The 22,231-nt window shown below is 42.1% G+C and overlaps 1 protein-coding gene across 1 annotated transcript in view; it reads left to right on the top strand.

The window, feature by feature from the left end:
- The window catches only part of CAMKMT (calmodulin-lysine N-methyltransferase), a 531,467-nt gene that overhangs the window by 51,793 nt on the left and 457,443 nt on the right, over window positions 1-22,231 (top strand). The window contains exon 3 of the mRNA XM_088477271.1: window positions 2,378-2,442. Coding sequence (XP_088333397.1) covers window positions 2,378-2,442 — 65 coding nt within the window. The remainder of the gene's footprint in view (window positions 1-2,377; window positions 2,443-22,231) is intronic.

Here is a 22,231-nt window from a genome sequence, read left to right as displayed (position 1 = left end):
AGTGGTTTAAGTTGATAATGCAACAGGCACCTGATACATTTTTTGACCTGAACTTTACAGAAACTATTCAAAACCTCATTGCTATATCATTACCCTAAGAAAGTGATCACTGCTCCTTCAAAGTATCCCAGACATCAGCCCTATAATACTGTACATTTCACATGTAATCTGAATACTCTGCAATGTAGTTCTTATTACTAGTCGGACATTAACATGAGGAATTTTTACTCTGCTAAAATAGGCTGATTGATGCATGGAATAGCCTACAAGATTATGTGGGAATACCTAATACACTTAAGGGAATTGAATTTAGAAAAAGCTATTAGAAAGACATGCTATATTTTGATGCCTGATCCCTCTTCCATTTAGGCCCGTTCTTCTTAAGATGAGTGTAATAGTGTTCCATCCAGATACAATATAATCCCAGTTTAGTGAGTAATCTTTTGTTCCTCTCTATGTAGTACAATTAATGGATGCAGTGATGTTCTGCAACCAGGAGGGAGCAGTTTGCAGCTGAGAAATAAAATAGCCCGCCTAAATATGGATTCACCCATTCAGCTATATCTTGGTAATAATTGCATTTTCCAAGGCAGAACTGAATGAACAAAATATCAAAAGCAGTCAGCAGAAATTAGTTTTTACTTTTGTTTTTAACTATTTGAACTGCGTGTTGCCAATTCCCGTAGTTTGAACTTCTTCAACCCAACCCAGTGTGGGCAAACCTGTCCTGTTTAAGAAAATAGTTTTCTAAAATGCCCATCATGGGTCCTAATATTCACTTTTTTTCATTGCTGTGTAAATGGTAAATCAGAGCCCGTGTTTTCACTTAGTATCTAATATAAGTGAAATAAATGAGGTTTGGCCAAATATGCACAGTATGCCATTCACTAATACTTTAGGATAAGCAGTCCTGCTTTATGTTGTGTAGTCACAGATCTTTTGTTGCTTATCCCACTGTGGAATGGGTCAATTTACTCAGCATTTAGGCTTCATTGATTTGGGTTCCTAACCTCAGCCTTAAATCGTATCTATCTCCAATGCCCATTCCATAAGGTTAGACACCTACTGATATTCCAATAAAAGACTTAGGCTCAAATAGAGTCCAAAAGTCAAATGTGCCCAAATAACTTGCAGTTTAAACTAGTGGGAAACAAAAAAAAATATTTAAAAGGGAACAAGTGAAGTGATGCACAGAAGCTTAGTGTTCCTGCGTTTAGCTTGCAGAGACTTAGGGGTATATTTACTAAAGTGCGGGTTTTTAGAAGTGGGGATGTTGCCCATAGCAACCAACAGGTTTCTACTTAACATTTATCTAGCACCTTATAGAAGATTATAGATTGGTTGCTATGGGCAACATCTCCACTTCTAAAAACCCGCTCTTTAGTAAATATACCCCCTAGATAGAAAAATAAACCTGTCTACAAACAATTAAATGACCACTGATGTCCCAGCAGGTCTGAAGAGTAATAGCTCAATTTATGCTCTTGCCATTTTACATTTTTGTTCCACAATCCGGTGCATAAATATTGGGACATTGACAGAATTTTCATATTTTGGCCTCGATTCACCACCACAATGGCTTTGGAATGAAACAAACAAGATGTGCTTTAACTGCAAACTTTCAGATTTAATTTGAGGGTAATTACATCCAAATCAGGTGAACGGTGTAGGAATTACAACGGTTTCTATATGTGCCTCCCACTTTTTAAGGGGCCAAAAGTAATGGGACAAACTAAACAATCCTAAATCTAACTTTCACTTTTTAATACTTTGTTGCAAATCATTGCAGGCAATTACAGCCTGAAGTCTGGAACGCATAGACATCACCAGACGCTGGGTTTCATCCCTGGTGATGCTCTGCCAGACCTCTACTGCAACTGTCTTCAGTTCCTGCTTGTTCTTGGGGCATTTGCCCTTCAGTTTTGTCACCTGATTTGGATGTAATTACCCTCAAATTAAATGTGAAAGTCTGCAGTTAAAGCACATCTTGTTTGTTTCATTTCAAAGCCATTGTGGTGGTGAATAGAGGCCAAAATATGAAAATTCTGTCAATGTCCCAATATTTATGCACCTGACTGTATAACATCAACTTTTTAGCTGTTTCCCGCTAAGTGCTATTGTGTGTCTTTCTTTCTAGGAAGGCATAAAGAATCATTTAATTGTGCTTTATTATGTGTGGAAGCAAATGTGAAAGTATTATTTGTATTTTTATTTCTTTTTTGTTCTTTTGGAAGTTTTTCAAGTGGACTCTTGACTATCTGCTGTATTAAAACAAAAAAAACCTTGAAATTTCTTTTATAGAGTGTTTTTGGTACCCCTTATGGTAAGACACCGGCATACATAAAAATGAGTAATTGAAATCATTGTTTAATTTCAGGCACAACTCTGGAGCTTTAAATGTTTCCGACATCCTGACAAGTTTTGACAATACAGGAAATGTGTGTAAGTGCTATTCTCATTATATGTTTAAACCCTGCGCATTGTTTTCATGTGCTGCAAATTTACATGACAAAAGTGTAAAACTTGTTGTGATATTTTTCCAATTGTTTTCCAATGCTGCAGTTACTGCAGGCTTGTGTAATCCACACTGTTTTACCGAGGAATTATGAATGATCTGCATACGTTTTGACAGGTTTTGTAACTGTGAATGTAAGGCAGCTGGTACATTCAAATAGATTAGGCCATGGAAAGCCTTATGGAATGAGAGGCTAAAGCCTGCTAACTGAATACACTCAAACAATTTGTATGCCTGGGGCAAAAGCTTTATGAATGGCATATTTTTATCTCTGAGGTCAAATAAGAGGCAGATGTGCAAAGCTTTGCATAAATAGGTCTAGATTATAACCATGTTTCTCAAAACCGGGGGAATTCCTCGCTGGGGGAAGAGGAGGTGGTGGAGGTCTCAAGGAAGCTTTTTGGAAATTGTAAAGGCAATGTTGCAAATAAAAGAGTCCTGTATAGAAGGAAGTACACCAACCTGCCTGCGTTTTGGGGTAGGGTTCATGTGTGCATTACAAACATTCTGGGGTAAATGTAATAGCCTGCGACTTGCAGGCATTTTCGAGATCCCGGCGAGTTTGCTTGATGTTTCATAGTGCCAATCATTTAAAAGGCAAAACCAGAATGGTTTTGCCTTTTAATTGATTGCCACTTTACAACATAGGGGAGACTGGTCAGGAAGTCATCGATGCCGCTAAGTCGCAATCTGCACCCATACATTACAGACCTTTTTCAGTGATTTGCAGATCGATTTCAGCAAATACAGATCTGCCAAGCTTGAATGGCTCATCCTTTTACTAGTAACTGTCTGCAAATCTGCTGATCTTCTCCATACACTAGCAATCTACAGCCTCAATACATCTGTGACATCCAACATGTTGGACAACCTGATTTACCAATTCCAATCACTTTTTGGTTGAGATCTGCTATCTGTGAATGCCATACATTGCAGATTTTATACACAATGATTTGCAAAACGCAGAATTGCCACAATCGATTGCTAATGTATGAGGGCCTTTAGCTGCATGCAGGGCCGTAGAGAGCCCTGCCGGGCCCAGGTACAGGGGGCGTGGCCTAATCGCCACGCCCCCTTTAGCAAAAAAATAAAATAAAACACTTTTGCATTGCTGCTTCGCGGCGCTGCGCTCTGTGGAGGTGGGCGCTGTGAGCCCCTCAGCCCGGCGCAAAGCTAGGGGGGGCGCGATCTTTGTGATCACTCCCCCCCCCCCCCCCCTTCCCCCACAGGCAAAGGAGACTGCTGTGGCTGCTGTCTCCCACTGCAGCTCAGCACACGCTCTGTGCTGGGCTGCTGAGAGGGAGAGAGAAGGGGGGGGCAGCGCCGGATCCGGGCCCCTCAGGAAGCCCGGGCCTGGGTAAATAGTACCCGCTCCTCCCCCCCCCTCTCGGCGCCTCTGGCTGCATGTGATTGGGCAGAGTCAGAGTGTGAGGAACGGAGTTGGGGCAAGCTGGAATTAGATTGTTAATTTACCATGTTGCATTACAGGTGGGGCAGATTTAAAATGTGCAGTCAGATTTAGATTTGGGAGGGGTGTGTCCAAACTCAAATCTTAATTGCAGTTTAATAATGCATGCTGTCCAGCATGTGTGGGCTTCATGGTTTGTCCAGGTGATCAGTTACTTTCTCTTCTTTGCTTTGCTTTACTCCCACCCCAGAATCATGCTCCTGGTGTGGTTTGCTGGATATCACAATGTTGTGGCAGACTATGGGGGGAATTCAATTAGCCGCAATAATTTTACTTATTGCATCTAAGCGCACTTCCGTTTTTTGCACAATCCGATTGCAAAAGTCGCGATGCGACATTCGCTCTACATTTTTTGCTGGTTTTGCCTGCGATAAGTATAAGTGAAAATGGGGAATTCTGCATGTACCCTAAAAAAAGGCAAAGTGATATAGGATAACAATATAGAAGTGTATTAGTGGCCCTAATATAAGCTTTTTTTTTTCTAAAAAGCAAGTGTTTTTTTTGCAAAATAAATGTTCTACTTAATTTGGGGGTGCATAAAAATGCCTGTAAATATATATTTGTGCAATTTTAAACCATTGTTTTTTAAAAACTTCAAAATATGCCAACCTGCAATCTTACAAACATCTGTCCCATTCATACAGCCACAGAAATTGTGGGGCCCGCTACTGACAAAATAGACAGGGTCCCCCTCCCCGGGTATGGGGCAGAGGTGGGCGGAGCTGTAGATTTGGGTGGAGCTACTTTAGGGGTGAGGGACAGGAAGGGCTGGACCTATTGGGGGCACAGGGATGACTAGACATGGTGGGGGGGGGGTGGCACAGGGCACGGAAGGCTGGACATTAATGGGGCACAGTGCAGGGAAAGCTGGACAAGGGGAGAGGGGTACTGGGCTGGGAAGGGTGGCACAGGGCAGGGAAGGCTGGGGGTATGAAGGGCAGGCTGGCTGGACTGGGGGGGCACAGGGAAGGTGGTTGTTACTGTTGTTGTTTCATTAATTTATTCATTTTTTTAGTCATATTCGAGATCTGCAGCAATTGCAAAAAATACTTTCAAGCACAGTGTTCTCTAACTGACCTTATAAATGTTGGTAGACACCGGCAGCCAGGCAGAAAGAGCATCGGCTGCATTTCCGGAGAGAGAGGGGACCCAGGTAGCAGAGCTGCGGAGGGGTGGAATGCAGTGATGTGCGGTACCGCATGTCACTGATGGAATGCCCTGGCAGTCAGAGAGGAGGAGGAGAGTCTCTATGGCATTTAAAACATGGAGCCGGACACAAGCCAATCACAACTCGCGGAATGGCAGCCAGCCAATCTGTGATTGACTGGCAGCCAACTCCATGTTTTAAATGCCACGAGACTCTCTTCTTCTCTGGCTGCCAACATTCCACCAGTAACATGCGGTACCGCACATCACTGCATTCCACCCCTATCTCTCCGGGCCCGGGACTGGAGTCCCCGCAGTCCGCTCCCCCGATGGCGGCCATGCATACAGCACCACCATATACCTGTACCACATAAATTAACTCATTTTCCTCCACTTTGCACATTATCACCCAAAAATGTACTTGTCATTATTGGCCAATCACAGGGAGGGTATCCCAGTGATTCTGAACCAAGTCCTGACATTTTCCCTTTAAAATAGGGATTTTCCCCAACTTTTCACCTGCTCAGGAGGTGGTGAAGAGAAACTTGTATAAAACACTATGGAGTATTTTTGCACGTTAAATGGGCTGCTAATTGAACAGCGCAAATGGAGAATTCTTGCACGATAAGTATTTTTATTGCAGTTTTATAAACAAAAACGTATTTTCGTGGCTAATTGAATTCCCCCCTATTTGTGGGAGAGATTACTAGACAGTCAAAAGGCAAATTATATATGATTTTTGTTATTTTTAGTCAGATTTGGTTCCATCATCTACTGGAACATTTTAGCAAAAAACAACAGATTAAAGATTTTATTGTGTTTTGTGGTGTTGAAAATAAATGACTGAAGCCAAAAGGTGAGATGACATTATAACATTTTTAGATTGGGACATAGACTGCAGCTCCTCGTTTTATGGTAGAAAATTATATTTATATCATTGTGAGGTAACTGGCAAAAGCCAATAGGCCTTTTGGAATAAACTAACAGAATATTCTATGATAAGAGTAACATAATATATTAAAGTATATGCAGTCAGTAAGTTGACATTCACAATGTCGACATGATTAAAGCTTCAAAAGTATAAATGTTGACACCTGGAAAATGGCGACCTGGACAGAACTCTAATGCTAATGTAGGCATTAGGATTAGGCTTATGTTTATGGGTTAGCGATGGGTTTATCTCAACAGACTGTGTCAACATTCTTACCGTGTGTGGACATGTCATCAGCGTCGACATTGTGAATGTCAACTTGTAGAATGTTGACCTGATATAGCGAACCCTATTAAATTATCTCTAAAGTAGTACAAGAGCTACGAATACAATTCACAAATACATCGATTTTTTTTCATCAGTACTAATGATAATTCTTTGGATAAAGTGGTAGATGTATCTTTTTTTCCTTTTTTACACACGCACACACACACACACACACACACTAAACACACACACACTAAACACGCAGAAACATACTTCCATATACACATAATTGCATATCGTCGCCATTTGTCCCTTTACACCTGAAGAAGTGGGGTGGGCAAGGATAGACCAAGTACAAATACAGAGTGATCGAGTTGGATACGGGATGCCGGGGGTCAGAATCGTGGCGCCGGCATCCCGACAGGGTCAGGATAACCACATCTGTCGGTAAGTATCCTAATCCTATCCCTACCCCTCCCCGCAGCCTAAACCTAACCCTCCTCCTACCTTAACTCTCCCCCTAACCCCAATACTTACCATCAGGATGTCGACGGTCGGGATGCTGGCGCTGGGATTCTGACTGGTGTCGGGATTCCGGTGCCAGCATTGTGAGCACCGGCATCCTGACAGCTGGGATTTAAAGTACATCCCGAGTGATCATGTAATTGCAGTTTAAAGAGAAATGGGCCCATCCCCAGATACGCCCTTTAGGAAGTGCCTTATGGGCACTAGAAGGCTGCTTCAATTATAAGAGATGAAGACTGACAGTACTACTGTAAAGCACTTCTAATTGGCTGGTTGCGTGTTCACTTCTTGTTGTGATTCGCCACATGCTGAACCTGTCTCTTACTGGGTTCTATGGCAGCTGTTCCTATAGCTCTCCCTGCTTCATGTGTCTTGTATTAGTGGTCATGTGATTGCTGACATCAGGTAGGTGGCAATTTGCATTGGATTAGCTTTTTAAGCAACACTGTGAACACGCTGTCAGAGTGTTGGGCTCACAACTTTTTTTTTTTATTGATGTACTCATGTGTATGACTCTTGGCTCGATCTTGACTCCTCTTCTGCATAAGTCCTATGGCATATCCACCAATACTCCTTACATGATCCTTGGCTTTTTAATGACACCTCTCTCTTTTAAACTCTGTGACTTCTCTGCATTATCACCTTTGGCTTGATCCTCTGCATAATCCCTGTGGCCTATACTGTAAGTGAACTCTAGTGGACCAAACTCGGCCTTGCTGACTCATTAATCACCACTAGCCTCTTAAGGTGCGTACACACTGGGCGATATTACTGAGCGACTGCACGATTATGACATCGTAATCGTGCAATCGCTCAGTAATCGTGCACAAATCGTGCACTTTTATGTCAGAAACAACCAGCGATGCGCACTTCCGCTGGTCGTTTCCGACATTGTCCATCGCCTGAACATGCAGCACAATCTGCCGATAACGACAGATTGGCATGTTCAGGAATGATGGACAGTGCCTGCACTGAACGACAGATCGTTCAGTGCAGACACTACAGGGGATCAGGAACGACGGTACGATTACGATGTCGTAATCGTACTGTCTTTCCTGATCGCCTAGTGTGTACGCACCTTTACGCTAGAAGCCAGCACAGGCTGCCGCTACCTTCATACCCAATGCGGCAACATCCAACCCTCCATGCGGAGGCCCCTAGCAAAAACAACCTATGCATAAGCCTCTGTACCTCTGATTCTGGTAGTGGTAACAGTAGCTGATAGAACAAGAATCCAGGTTTCCAACTGATTCCCGACACTTCTTAAGCCAATAGTGGCTATATGTCAACATTTTGGACTACTGTGCAAAAAGAAGTTTTACTGTTTTTCTTTTTTAATTTTAAGCGATATTTGTGTTTTTTTAAAAGAATTTTAAATTCAGTTTCTATATTTAAGTGCACTTTATATTGAAAATGTGATTTATAATATTTTAAATAGCTACCAAGACCATATTCTTTCCTGTATACTGTATGACACTTTATTATGTGCCCTAATCAGAGGTGGTCACCAGGCCAATATTTGCGGAGTTCAGCAATTATTTTTGTACTGCACATGCGTCTAGGTTGTACTGCGTGGTGTGGCATAAAAGATATATAGTTAAAAGGTCAACAATATCTAGATAGAAACCAGATGTTAGATGGATTACCGTGAGGACTTGGATGCATGATTGACAGGTAGTGATCATTTTGTGGGAGGTAACGGGGCTGGCGAGTCAAACACAGGCATGCCACGACCGTTGTGGGGGTGTGTCTCAGCCTGCGACAACATCTGTGTACACAGTTGTAGGGGCTCCAGTGGCTGATTTCCGATGGATTTTTAGCAAACAGAGGGTCGCTCAAAGGATCGATGATGCGACAGATGGGGTGTCTTTGTATGCAAGCGGCGGATTAGAGAAGCAGTCGGTGTACAAATCATAGCAGCTGCGACATTAGCCTATTTTCGTGCGGAATCGCAGTCACGGTGGGATTTCCTCACCTCTGAATCAGATCCTATGTTATTATATTATGTATAGATAGCTTCACCTGTAGTTGTTATACTGGGGAGAGCTAGGACTCCTGTGATCTCCAAGGCTAGAAACCAGCACGGAATAGCAGCGATCTGTGGGGTATATTATCTAAAGAATGAGTCATTTTACACAACACATTACAGTGAAGCAGAAAAGTCTTGCTGTGAGTTGGGAATAGAGCTGGCTCCAGAGGCTACAGACACAGTAAGAGCTGGAATCGTTATAGATGGGCATCTCTGGCCTTTTAAAAGTGAGCGCCTGCAAAGCATTGTGCAATGTTTAAAAAGTGAACTCTTTTTAAGTTGTTGTTATTATTAACTTATATTTATATTTATAAAGTGCGTGCAGCACTGTACGGGGCAAACATAGAAAACATTTCACAGTATCAGAGCAAGTACAATATACAACGGCAGTCCATAGCTTAAGTACCAAACATTAATATCACCCCACAGACTGGGTGGGACAGATGACAGGGGCAAAGGTAGTTGGCAGGAGCATATAGTGGCAAGTCACAGGTATTCGAATCAAATAAATACTCAGAGATCATGTACAAATTGTATGGGCAAGTAAACAGCGTTGGAGTCGCTGAAGGGGCAAAGAAGACCATGGAGGAGGGCGTACTGGTGGTGATGAGTGTGCTAGGGAGGAACATGAGGGAGGTGGGCCCTGCCCCTACCAGCTTACATGTGAAGGGAAAGCGGTGAACAGTTGGAGGGGGAACTGGGAAGGATACCCGGCGGAGAGCTGATACGCTTTAATAAAAGGTAAATTTAAGGGCGTGTTTAAATCTGCTGAATCTCTGTTCTCACTTTCATTTGCATAACATGCCGATGGCATTAAGGAGCAGCTGCGAGCATAGAAAAGGCAGGAGACCGTTTTATAAGAAGTGTCACTACTGAGAATGAATGTCTAGTGTGATACATAGGTAGGTTTGAATCTGAATATATAAATTAATTTTGACAGCTACATCTTAATGTCCGTCTGTGGTGTCCCTTGGGGGGACAGAAACACTAATGTAGACATATAGAGCCTGCCATGCAGTCCATATCACTTAGACAGAGTGTTTGGACATCGTTACTAAATGTGAGAATCCCTGATCTCTTACCTGCTGGATAAGTGAGACGTCAGCAGAGGGTGCTGCTGTCACACTGCTATTCTCACTGTAGCAGACACGTCAGGATCATCTGAGCTTTGTGATGTATTGTGTTTTCAGGTTTTCATTGTGTTAATTGTGTACAATATTCTGTAAGTTTTTTTTAAATCTATTGTTTTACTGTAATAAAGTTGAAATCTGTACTCTGCAGAAGAGATGGGGATGTATTAATTTTGACATAGTTACTTTATTTTCTATAATTCAAAATTCAGTACCTATAATAGCCTGCAAGGTTTATCTACACTGTACATTTTTACTTTTTTATTTATATTTTGCAGTGTTTATTTTTTTTCTGTTCATATGTATGATTCATTGATAAATGTCCCCCTCCCCTTATGTATATACCTGTATTTCCATAGGATGACATTAGCTTTTCTCAGTCATGGTACTAAGCAAGTGCTGTAAGTAGCTCTGTGTCCTCACGTATTAGCTGCCATGTCCTACAGAAGTTCATTGTGGCTGATGGCATCAAAAACGTGCAAGTGCGTCGCACTATGCGCCACGATGCGCTATGGCGCGTCCCAAATCGCAGGAGTGCATCTCCTTTCATTCCATTGGAGACACAAAGGCGCGTCTCCGATCGTGGGAGTCCGTCTTGCGCCACACATGGCGTGATTCATTGCGCTACAGGCAAGGATGTAGCTGGGCATATCTCTATGCACCTTATGACATGTATACAGCTGCTTCACTTGCTTTAAACATATTGGGCCTGATTCAGAGGTGGACATGATGCCGCACACAAGCGGCCGATGTTTTCAGCCTGCGTATGCGCCTCGATGGTTACCGCCGACAACCGCAGAATGAATTTGGACGCAGACGGAGGCAGTTTCAGTGGGAGTTTCTGGGTGGTAACTGGGGGGTGGCTTGCCAGACGCATCTTTTTCCACAGCTGAACTGATTTGTGCCGCCATGTTCAGCTGGATATTCTGCAGCTCCACAGGGCTGGTGCAATGTTCGATGGAGCTGCTAATGGCGCGACTTAAGACGAACAGCGGCGGATCAGCGCAGCAGCTGTTGGGCTTCTCTATTCTAATGCCGCCACCAATGACATTTGTACAAAGACTCAGTCGCATTGCGTGCACCTTTGAATCAGGCCCACTGTATAAAGCCACAGACACCGGAAATATGTATATGTGTATATATCTTTGTACAGTATGTATGTATGTGTGTGTGTGTGTGTGTGTATGTGTGTATATATATATATATATATATATATATATATATTATATTGTGTGTATGTATACTGTATATTCAACATATACAGTACATGCAATGTGAATTTCTAAATATTACAGATGATTATCTGGAAAATTGTATCTCCTGCTCTAAGGTTAGAAATTGTGCTATTGGGGTTCTAATTACATATTTATTTTTTGGGTTATATTTAGAACCTCTTTAATGCATTTTAAAGACTTTTATGTTTTGTACATCCTCTTCTGTAACCTTTGTTAAACACTGTGCTTTTGATGTTTCTTGGTTCCTGAGCTTTTTAGACCTATTCTTATATAATAAGGCATAATTCTTAATTCCCTCAAAAAGCTTTATTGTCTCCATTGGTACAGTTGTATTTTGAGGATGTGGGTAGCTTTGTCGTATTCAGGGACAATAACCTAAACTTTTAAACAATCTTATGTTATGAAGCACTCATTCTAGTCCTGATGATCAAAACAAAAATAAATGTCTTTGACCCCATGGTATTAACTACTGTCCATATGAGGAGGATTAGTCTCTTAATTTGCTGAATGAAATTAGACATTTTTCTGTTACCACTTGATGCTCGTATGTGTGCCAACCATTCTAACCCCGTTGTGGTGTGGTCCTATGTTTTTTATTATTTTGTCCATTCATTATGTTGTACGATCCTTTACATCATTAATTTAGAAATTGCAAATGTCATGACATGCAAATGTGTGTAGTCTAATTATTGTGCATGCACACTCTGATTGGAGTAACTAGAAACTGGCTCACCCAAAATGGCGGTGCCCATGAAGGACTTTCTCAAGATGGCCACTGCAAAGCATCTGGAGGCTGTGCTGCTCTGTCTGAGATTGTTTTAAGTGAACATGACTTCAAAGGAGGAATTGGCGCCAGTGTGAAACGTATTGGTAGAGGATATAAAAGGGATGGCTTGGGCACCAAACCAGGTCCCCAGAGCTGCAGGCGGTGGGCGAATCCTGGAGGCTGACTACACATCCGCTGTCAGTCCTGCCTGACAGTGGGGCCATTGCATAGACCAGTGATGGCTAACCTTGACACTCCAGCTGTTGTGGAACTATATATCCCAGCATGCCCTGCCACAGTTTTAGCATGCCCTAATAGCAAAACTGTAGCAGTGCATGCTGGGTTATGTAGTTCCATAACAGCTGGAGTGTCAAGGTTAGCCAACACTGGCATAGACACTGCTGAGTAGCAGAGCTACAGTATGGAGCACCCCTGTGTTGTGGCAGCAGAGCATGGTGCTGGGTAGAGCAGGCTTCAGGGCCACAGAGAGTGTTGTGGAACAAACACAGATCCCTACAGAGAGGCAGCGAATGGCTACCAGCCGGAAGAACAACATGTAGAGTGTCATCAAGCAAGTTAAGGTTGACTATTACAGTTCTGATCCCAATACTGTGTTTGAGAGACTTTAAGAACTAAAGATTACTCCTCTTCTCAGCCATTTATTGCTATAGAGGACTTGGTGTACAGTGTGACTGGCAGACTATACTCTAAAACTGCCTGCTACATCTTCAGGCTGCCTTTGCAGTATATAAGTGCACTTCAAACCTACAGTGCTTCATCTGTAAGCCTATGCAAATTGCATTCAGAGTACATCAGTGCATTTAACTGGTACAGGCTACTTCCATTTGTCTAAGTTGCATCCAGTAGCATTTGCGGGATAATTTTATTTAAAAGAACATTGCTATTTCAAGTCTACTGCTGTGACTTCTATTGTATACGCACCAACGCTTATGGTACCCACTAAAAACCGAGCTTGCAACAATAATATATTGCAATGTGTGTTTGTATGCTGCAATATTGTGTGTGACTGTGACTATTATCAGGTGTAGTGATTATTAGAGATTAAGGCAGTGGTTCCCAAACTGTGCGCCGCGGCACCCTGGGGTGCCTCGGGACACTTGCAGGGGTGCCTCAGATTGGTGGTCTAGCACCAAATCAAATTCTTTATGGTCATTGTAATGTAAATATGTGCACAAACAGAAGCACAAACCTGTCCACTACTATATAACCAAACCTAAGGATGACAGGTAAGTACAATTTACTACTTCACTAAATTTTTTTCTGAATTTCTCAATAACTCCGTGATTCAAAAAAGTTTGGCAACCACTGGATTAAGGGATTGTTTTGGAGTTTAGGGAGTCATTGATGCAAATTGTGTGTCAACTGTTTTTCCTATTAATGGTGATATATCTAAGATTTTGTCTTCTCTTGTCTACATTCTCTTATTCTATTCCATTTTCTATATTGCATATTACTGTTGTCATTTGAAGATTTGTCCTAGACCAAAGACTTATTTTGTGTGTACTGACCGATCTATTTTGTTTGATGGTTATTTAAAACTTTGGCAAACATCGCATTTGTCTCTCTCTTTTTTTTTTTTTCTGTGTTGTATTCATTTGTGAGACCATTCTTTTTAACTCCTCCTATAACCAGGGCCACCATGAGGGGGGGACTGCTGGGACTGGAGTCCCGGGCCCGGACGCTCGTGATGCCCGCCCGCTCCTACCCACACCCCCCTGCTACTAGCCCCTCATCACACAATAAAAGTGACTCGTGAAGCACTTCTCACTAGCCGCCCTCCCGCTCCACCTCCTACCTACGTCTCTAAATGAGAGAGGAGCCGCGCCGTGTGAGGGCGGAGCAGTGGCAGCCAAAAGTTCAGAACAGAAAAAGGAGGGAGGTAATGGAGATAAGTGTCTGGGGTTGTGGGATGGCCGTAGCTGGGGGTGACAGTCCCGGGCCCCATTATTTGTGATGGCAGCCCTGCCTATAACTGTTTCATTGCTCTCTTAAATAACTGTGTGCTATCTCAAGCTCATATTTTTACGACGGTTGTTTCTGATCACTGTTATTCTTTGCCACCAACTTTTCTATATTCAATGTAAATAAATATACCGTTGTGGTTTTGGCAACAAACCTTGTGTGGTTTATACTGGTTGAGTATAAAAGGTTGAAGTGTTGGGGCAGAGTTTTCCAGAAGCAATCTCTGATGGGCGGAGGACCCGGCCATTATCCCTGAGGCCTCTACAGATTCAGGTGGAGGCACTGCTAATATCTAAACCCAGAGGTTGTGAGAAGTTAGTTGCTATAATGGGCATCGCTTGTAATGATCCTTCTCTCCAATGAGCGTGTACCGAAGGGCTATTATAAAGATATTTATGGAGATTGATGCACAGGAGAAATGTGCCAGAAAACAGAATGATGGCCTTTAATTTCCCCTTTCATTCATTGCAAAACTGCTTAATATCTTAGGGTTAGGGCCTGGTCACTGTCGTAGGGAAAGGGCCAGTACTGGCCAAGTAAGTGGGTAGTTCCCTCACAACACAGATTGGGTGGGTATTGGACGGCTACAATTTGTTTTGGGGGAGGGTCAGCTGATTCCGGGGTGTAGTAGTTTCTTAGCCACACTGATAAACAAATATTATTTTGAATCGGTAACGTAATGCCCAAATCTTTTATCTTTGTTTTCTTTAGCGATAGGTTAGTTACGTCATTTGCAGAGCTTCAGGATTGCTTTAAGTCCATGACAAGATGGGTGGCTTATAGTACATTTTAAATGGTCACAGAGTGCATTGTTATGTGTTTTTCATAAGGAACATCTCTTGCCAATAGAGGTTGCTACCACTGGAAAATACATGGCACCAACACCATGTAATACATTATTTATATCTAAACAATTATTTATATAGCGCCCAATTATTATACCGTGTTTTACAGAGAATATATGTTTTTGGAGTATGGGAGGAAACCCACACAAACACAGGGATAACATACAAACTCCACACAGACATCTTACTCAGCACCTCAGGTGTGTGTGAGGCCGTGAGGCTACATCTACACCAACTATGCTGCCTCAATGCATAGTAACTGGTGAATCTCCTCATTTGACAAAAGAGTGCTTTCTTGTAAGACACTCCAGGCGGATCTACAGCAGCGATACTGGCTCACCCTGCTTGCCAGAAGCAAGGGCCTTGGGGCAGCGACGGTGCCACCCACAAGCACTGCGCTGCGTGCCGTGGCACTGGTTGCACACCCTAAGTTAGTGCCGTGGCACTGTTTTACTTCTGATTCTTAAAAAGCTAAATTAATGTTTATTGAAACAGAGTGTAGTAATGTATCCTCTGATGTCACTTTTCTCTTTTTATTTTTTTAATATTGATCTCCTAGCCTCAATACGCCGTGCAGTGTGATATGCCTGCCGTGAGTCTGCCATCACTAAGTCTGTAGGTGGAAAAAAGCTGCAGCCACTGTATCATAACACTTTGTATGCTGATTGAGTGACTCACTTGCACACCGATATAGAAGTGTCACATACCAAATGAATCGGCACAGTCTCCTAGTTGCGATTGTATTATTGCGATTTATACTCCTTTTCAGCAAAAAAAAAAAATCAGCTACAAGGACATCCGAATCTAGCGGGATCAGGAGCGCCGAGAAGGATTGTTTGGCGCGACTGCAGTAAAGAGTGAGGACACATCTGTAATTCTTTCTCCAATTACTCTTCACACAACATGTAACTTCTCAAACTTAATGACTGATGGTGATCTAAAATGCAATCCCCCCCAAAAAAATTAATTAATGAGGAACATTTTGTTATCTATAAATTTTTCCTGCCATTTAATTAAACATCATCGTGCCACAGTCTTAAATTGCTAATTCATTAAGGGCTGGTTTAGGAAACGCGCATATTATACTCATTTGTCATACAAGTGCCAGATAATTAACAAGCTTTAAAACAAGTTGAGCTGGGGTTTCCATTTAAAGAAAAAAAAACTTTTCTGTAGAATTTGTGAAACCGCTGATTAACTAGTAAGAGTATTCTATAACAATACTAGACACTTTTCAAAACATACAGTTTAACTAATAGGTCAAAACAATTCTGTCCAAGGTATTCAGGGTATAATTTAAATTTATGTAGACACATGCAAATGATTACCCGTTCTTTTCATCTGAACAAAGGTTTTTGCATGTTGAAACAATTATAACTTATTAAGTGTACTTGTGGCTGCTTACATATTTGAAATACGCAAAGGTAATTACAATTATTTGGAAACCTAAAAGAACAATCATAATTGGCTTGTTGGCTGCCGAGACTTTCAGCAAAATAATTTATAAACAGTATAAAGTCACTTTTAATGCACTTAATCTGGATATGTAAAATAAATTTTTTGGATAGTATTTTGTGTGACGTGTACTGCATTTTAGATTTCACGTGTTCTCATACACTGTTTGCGCCAAACAACCCTTCTTGGCGTACCAGTTCCCATGCGCCCGGCTTGTGGCGAGTGTCTTTTTTCATACAAACTTCGTAGTCTCAGTTAGAATGCGAGAAACCGCTTCAGGAGACTGCACTGATTAAGATTAATTGATATGTGACACTTGTATATCTGTGTACAAATGGGGATTCAGTCTGGAACCCGACGGTCTAAATGCCGACCGCCGGCTTCCAGACTGCTTTATCCCGACTAGGGACGGAATGACAGGTGTCTAAATCTAGACGTCTGTCATTTGCCCGATGTCTGGAGACCGGCGCCCGGCATCCCGATCGAGCGGATGCCGTGCGCCGCAGCGGACAGCCGCGGAGGGGGGAGGGTTAGGTTTAGGGCTCCCGGGGGGACTTAGGGTTAGGCACCCCCGGGAGGTTAGGGATAGGCTAGGGGGAGGGTTAGGGTTAGGCACCCCCCCGGGGGACTTGGGTTTAGGCAGCAGGGAAGGGGGGGTTAGGTTTAGGCACTTAGAGGGGGGTTAGGGTTAGGCTCAGGGGGGGAGGTTAGGGTTAGGCGCCCCTAAGGAGGGTTAGGTTAGGTTAGTAAATATTTACCTTTAGGACGATCGGGATTTCCTCCTGTGTCGGGCAGCCACTGTCGGGAATTGAACCGCCGCCGTAATACATATCACACCCTGCAAATGAGTCTGAATCTGTATATGAAATACTACAATGCAGGGGCTGCAACTTTTTTCCACGCCAAGTTCCGTTGTGCTTAGTGTACAGAGTCAGCGGCCCACAGATATACCAGTGTTGCATAAAAAATGAATCGGTGCAGTTTTGTGAAGTGGTTTTTCACATCCCATTACTACCAAAAAGGTGCCTGCACACTAGACTACTTGCACACCACGTGATGGTCGTCCAGATTTCCTTTTGAACTTCTGGACAAATGATAAGGTGCATACACACTGTGCAATCAACCAAACGACCAAACAATATATTGTGCGTCCTTCAATTTGCTGTAAATCATTAACAAGATTATCAGATTGAACTGCATGTAGGGGCGACCTGAAAATGCGATGGCCGCCGCAGGAGCGCGCATAGTGTGTACACAGTTGACGATTTGAACGATTTGTCGTTCCGATGCATCAGAATCGCGCAAATCTTTCAAAAATCGCCTAGTGTGTATGCATCTTAAGACGCATTTTCCGGTGAAAAAGACGTGAAAAAGTTGCCTTGGCGCAAGCTGAGTTGCACGGACCTGGTGGCTCATTCGTGCCAGGCGTGGAATTCTCTGACAATAGAGGTAATGGCAGATAGAAGTAGACTGGACAACTTTCGAACAGAGAATGGTATCGATAGCTTTAACACATGAATGACACCATTGATGTAATTGATCCAAGGATTAAATCTGATTGGCATGTGTTGGGTCAGGTTGCTATTTATATTTCATCATGCTAGGTTAGATTTGCAGAGGTCTCTCTGGGTGTTTTATTTTGCTTTCCTCTAGATTGGCACAGCTACCGTTAGAAATGGTTGGATTTGTGGATAATACTCTCTAATTATGCAATGATGACAATTTATGTTGGTGGTAGTTTTGTTCATGATCTTTGTAAGAGTCAGATTGTACACAGATATTCAATCTACAGACAGCAACCACCGATGCTTCTTAAATATGTATATTAAATGGTATAGTTATGCTGTAATCTCCATAGATAACTACACAATAATATACTTTGAAACAAAAACTCACTAAAGTTCACAAGACACAAAAGCCTGTTATAAGATGTAAAATCTATATTCTGACATGGCCAAATACCTAGTTTTTCTAATACATTGGAAAAAAAAACATTGTTATGGCTTCATATAACTAAAATGTGCAAGAAGCCAGAAAGATGAAAGCTATGTATTTAGTAAAAAAAATAAAAAAATAATAACCTTTTTCAGTTTTGCTTTGTTAATGGACTACTAGAAATAGGTTCTATCAATTGGAATGTTCAATCATGATGCTCAGTGTTGGGCTGCAAGCTGCAGCTTCCCTGTAAAATCTGCCACCCCCAGTGTGTATACTGGCACTAGCTTCACACTGGAAGTGCATTCTTTTGCTAATTGGACACCAGATTGGCAGTCCCAAGGGGAGGTGTTCTCTTCCCCTGGCACTGCCATTCCAGACTGTGATTAGGAGAAAGCACTTCGAATGTGAAGCTAGTCTCCTTCTTTTCCTCCAGCCTTACCTTGCTTCTAGGAGCTGCAGCCAAAGGTGATGCTAGAAGCCGGTTTCCTTTTTTGTGTGTAAATCCGTGAATCGCTCTTGCACACACTCGCAGTCCCCCTCCGCTGAGAAGGCATGGACATGTGTGCAGGCAGGGGAAAAAGTGGATGAAGACGTACAATATCATAAACACAAGTGAAAAATTACTATTTGTGCACATTTAGTTTTAGTAACTTTGAAATCTGGAAGTACAAATAAAGATCTGATTTGGTATGTATAAACCTTTTACATGTATCCCTAGGTGGTCATGGTGTCCACCTTTTGGTGTATTAATCTCTTAGATTAATAAAAACCGTTTCTTGAATTGTGCCAAAGAAATAAACTGAGCCATTGGCTTTTTTGAAAGTAATGTTTAGTTCTTGCAGTGTGTCTAAAAAGGAGCATTACATATGAAGCTATTTTTTACTGAAAATAGAGTCGTTGATCCGGCTTTCCATTCAAATTAAAATACAGGTAATCTCGCATTTAATGAGTGGATTTGCCTCTTGAGTGGTAGTCACGTTTAGTTGCAGTGGTTTGATGTTTTATACCTTTTATTTATTCAGACTCCTGTTGGTTCTGTAACCGTTATAAATGTTGTCACTCAGCTGTGCGTTTGCAAGCAGCCCGATGTTCTGTGTACGCGCATGCACACTTTTCGTTCGAGTGCGTGAACTACACACTGCGATCGCAACCCACTCGCTCGCCCAGCAAATGCAGCCCAGGGTAATGAGTGACAGGAGAGGCCGTTTGTGGGTGGTAACTGGGGCAGGACACTAATAACGTGGGGTTGGAGATGCGAACGCAGGCGTGCCTGAGTGTTTCAACGCCATTTTAGAGGCGTGCATTATTATCAGGCAGCGTAAAGCTACCTCAAGCACTGCGCTCACATCCGATGGTGCTCGATGTACCAATGTTTTAATACACTTCCTGGAGATGACGTGTTGCTGGTGGGCGGCTCTGCCTGTGTGATTGGGCGTACGCATACACAAAGTGGCCGCTTGCTAAGACATGGTGGACGTGCTTATGCCTTGGCGAGCGATCGCTTCCCGTGGGGTCACTTTGACAAATTTGCATACGCATCCAGCGAGCGTGCGCAGACAGCAAACGGGTCTGAATCAGGCCCTTGGTCCTCTGAAAATTGATTGGTTCTGTATGTTCGGCATGGTCGCCAATGGATCATGTTTTGCTTTCTGCATTCAGTCAATAGGAAATTATTTTTAAATGTCAAAGACATATTTTCCCCCTGTAGAAGTAAGAAGAGTGCAAAGTGAGTGTTTACCCTCAATAAAAAAAGTTCTATAGAATATATTCTTTATTTTTGCGGAACAGTACCCAATAGTTGAAGACGTATTAATGGGCACTCAGAATGATTATCATTATACTGTATTATTATTGTCATTGTAGAATATGGTACCCCAACATAAACCCGGTTTCTTGCCCACCTCTATGGGATGCAAAGGAAATTTGGTGATTTGTTGGTGGTCGCGAAGTGTTGCCTTTCCAGCAGTTCTTAACCATCACTGTTAATTGAATTGAATTGCCCAATATGCTTCCATCCAGAACTCACGGCAGTGCTGGAGTCAGTGGTGCAAAATGATGATCATCTCATGAGATGAAATTCAGTTATTGACACTGAGTCACTGTTTCTCCTGCGGTGCAGGAGGCACTTGTGCGGTTGGTTGGCAGAGGGAGGCAATGGGAGAGAGACAAGGCTGAAGGAAGGCTGGGTTATGCAGGTGTCTTACATTTGTGAATCCTTCTCCTGCACCTCGGGCAGTGCTGAGAGTGGGACTCAGAGGGGGAGGGGTTGGCTGGTTACATTTGTGTGTCCTCTGCACCACATGGGAAGAGAGTCTGGACTGGATGATAATGCAGTAACCTGAGGTGTGTTGGACTATTTTGTTTATTTTTTATTTTATTCATTTTTTTTTCACATTTGTATATTGACATTTCAAGAACACTGGATTTATTGTAATTTTACAAAAATATTAATATCAATGAGGTATTCCTTTTTGGTGCAGCTTTTTTTTATAGAGCCGTCTCGGATTTCATCAATCAACAAGTTTTATTAATATGTGATTTGATTGTGATTTTATATAGCTGACAGCTATATAAATTGAAACGGGTAGATGAGTGTTTATCATTGCCTTCCTAGTCTAGGAGAAAGGGGTCATGATTACTATGTATCTCAAAAAATGGAAAGTCTTGGACACACGGATCACACCATACAATTATTGGAGCCCTGCATATTATATGACTTGTATCTATGTGGCACATTACAGAGATGCATTGGTAGAAAATATACATGACACAAGCATTGGTGATGATCTTAGTTCATAGTGAATTAACAGGTTGCATTCTCTAGCAAACTCAAACTTGAAGAACATTTCTTATCGTTCCACATACACCCAATGCAACTATACAGTATGTCGCTACTCTAACAGCGGGTGGGGTACACATTGCAGAAATATTAAAGTAATTTTTATTCAATTTAACTTCCTGTATTAGTGACTAGTTAATAGGAGGAAAAAGACTCTGACCCTTTTGTGATGTGTCCTCTTTAATTGCCTGTCTACTGTATTGGGCACAGTCATTATGATTATGTCAGTACATACAGTATACAGCGGATAAAATAAGTATTGAACACATCAACATTTGTCTCAGTAAATATATTTGTAATGGGGCTATCATAATTAAATTCTCACCAAATATCAGCAACAACCCACACTCAAATAAATCAAACCATAGATGTCCAAAAATTAAGTTATGTGTAATAATGTGAAATGACACAGGGAAAAAGTATTGAACACGCTTACTGAAATTTATTTAATACTTTGTACAAAAGCCTTTTTTAGTAGCTTCACGATGCCTCCTGTATGGAGAAACTAGTCGCATGCATTGTTCAGGTGTGATTTTTGCCCATTCTACCACGCAAACAGTCTTCAAATCTTGAAGGTTCCATGGGCCTCTTCTATGAACTCCGATCTTTAGTTCTTTCCATAGATTTTCAATTGGATTCAAGTCAGGTGATTGGCTGGGCCATTCTAGCAGCTTTATTTTCTTTCTCTGAAACCACTTGAGAATGTCCTTGGCTGTGTGTTCGGGATCATTGTCTTGCTGAAATGTCCACCTTGTTTCATCTTCAGCATCCTGGTAGATGGCAGCAGATTTTTATCAAGATTGTCTCTGTACATTTATCCTTACTTCAATTATATTCGTAAGTATGCCAGTACTGCATGCTGAAAAACAGCCCCACACCATGATATTCTCACCTCCAAACTTCACTGTTGGTATGGTGTTTTGGGGTGATGTGCAGTGCCATTTCTCCTCCAAACATGGTGTGTATTATGCCATCCAAAGAGTTCAAATTTGGTCTCATCTGACCAGACTGTATTCTCCCAGTATTTCACAGGCTTGTCCAAATGTTGTGCATCAAACTTTAAATGAGCTTCAACATGCTTTTTCTTCAGCAATGGAGTATTGCATGGTGAGCGTGCATACAGGCCATGGTGGTTGAGTACATTACTTATTGTTTTCTT

The sequence above is a fragment of the Taudactylus pleione genome, unplaced genomic scaffold (genome assembly GCF_031769625.1).
Source record: "Taudactylus pleione unplaced genomic scaffold, aTauple2 ptg000201l, whole genome shotgun sequence".
NCBI lineage: Eukaryota > Metazoa > Chordata > Amphibia > Anura > Myobatrachidae > Taudactylus > Taudactylus pleione.
The sequence above is the reverse complement of the archived record's forward strand: the minus strand, read 5'-3'. Positions and strand labels throughout refer to the sequence as shown.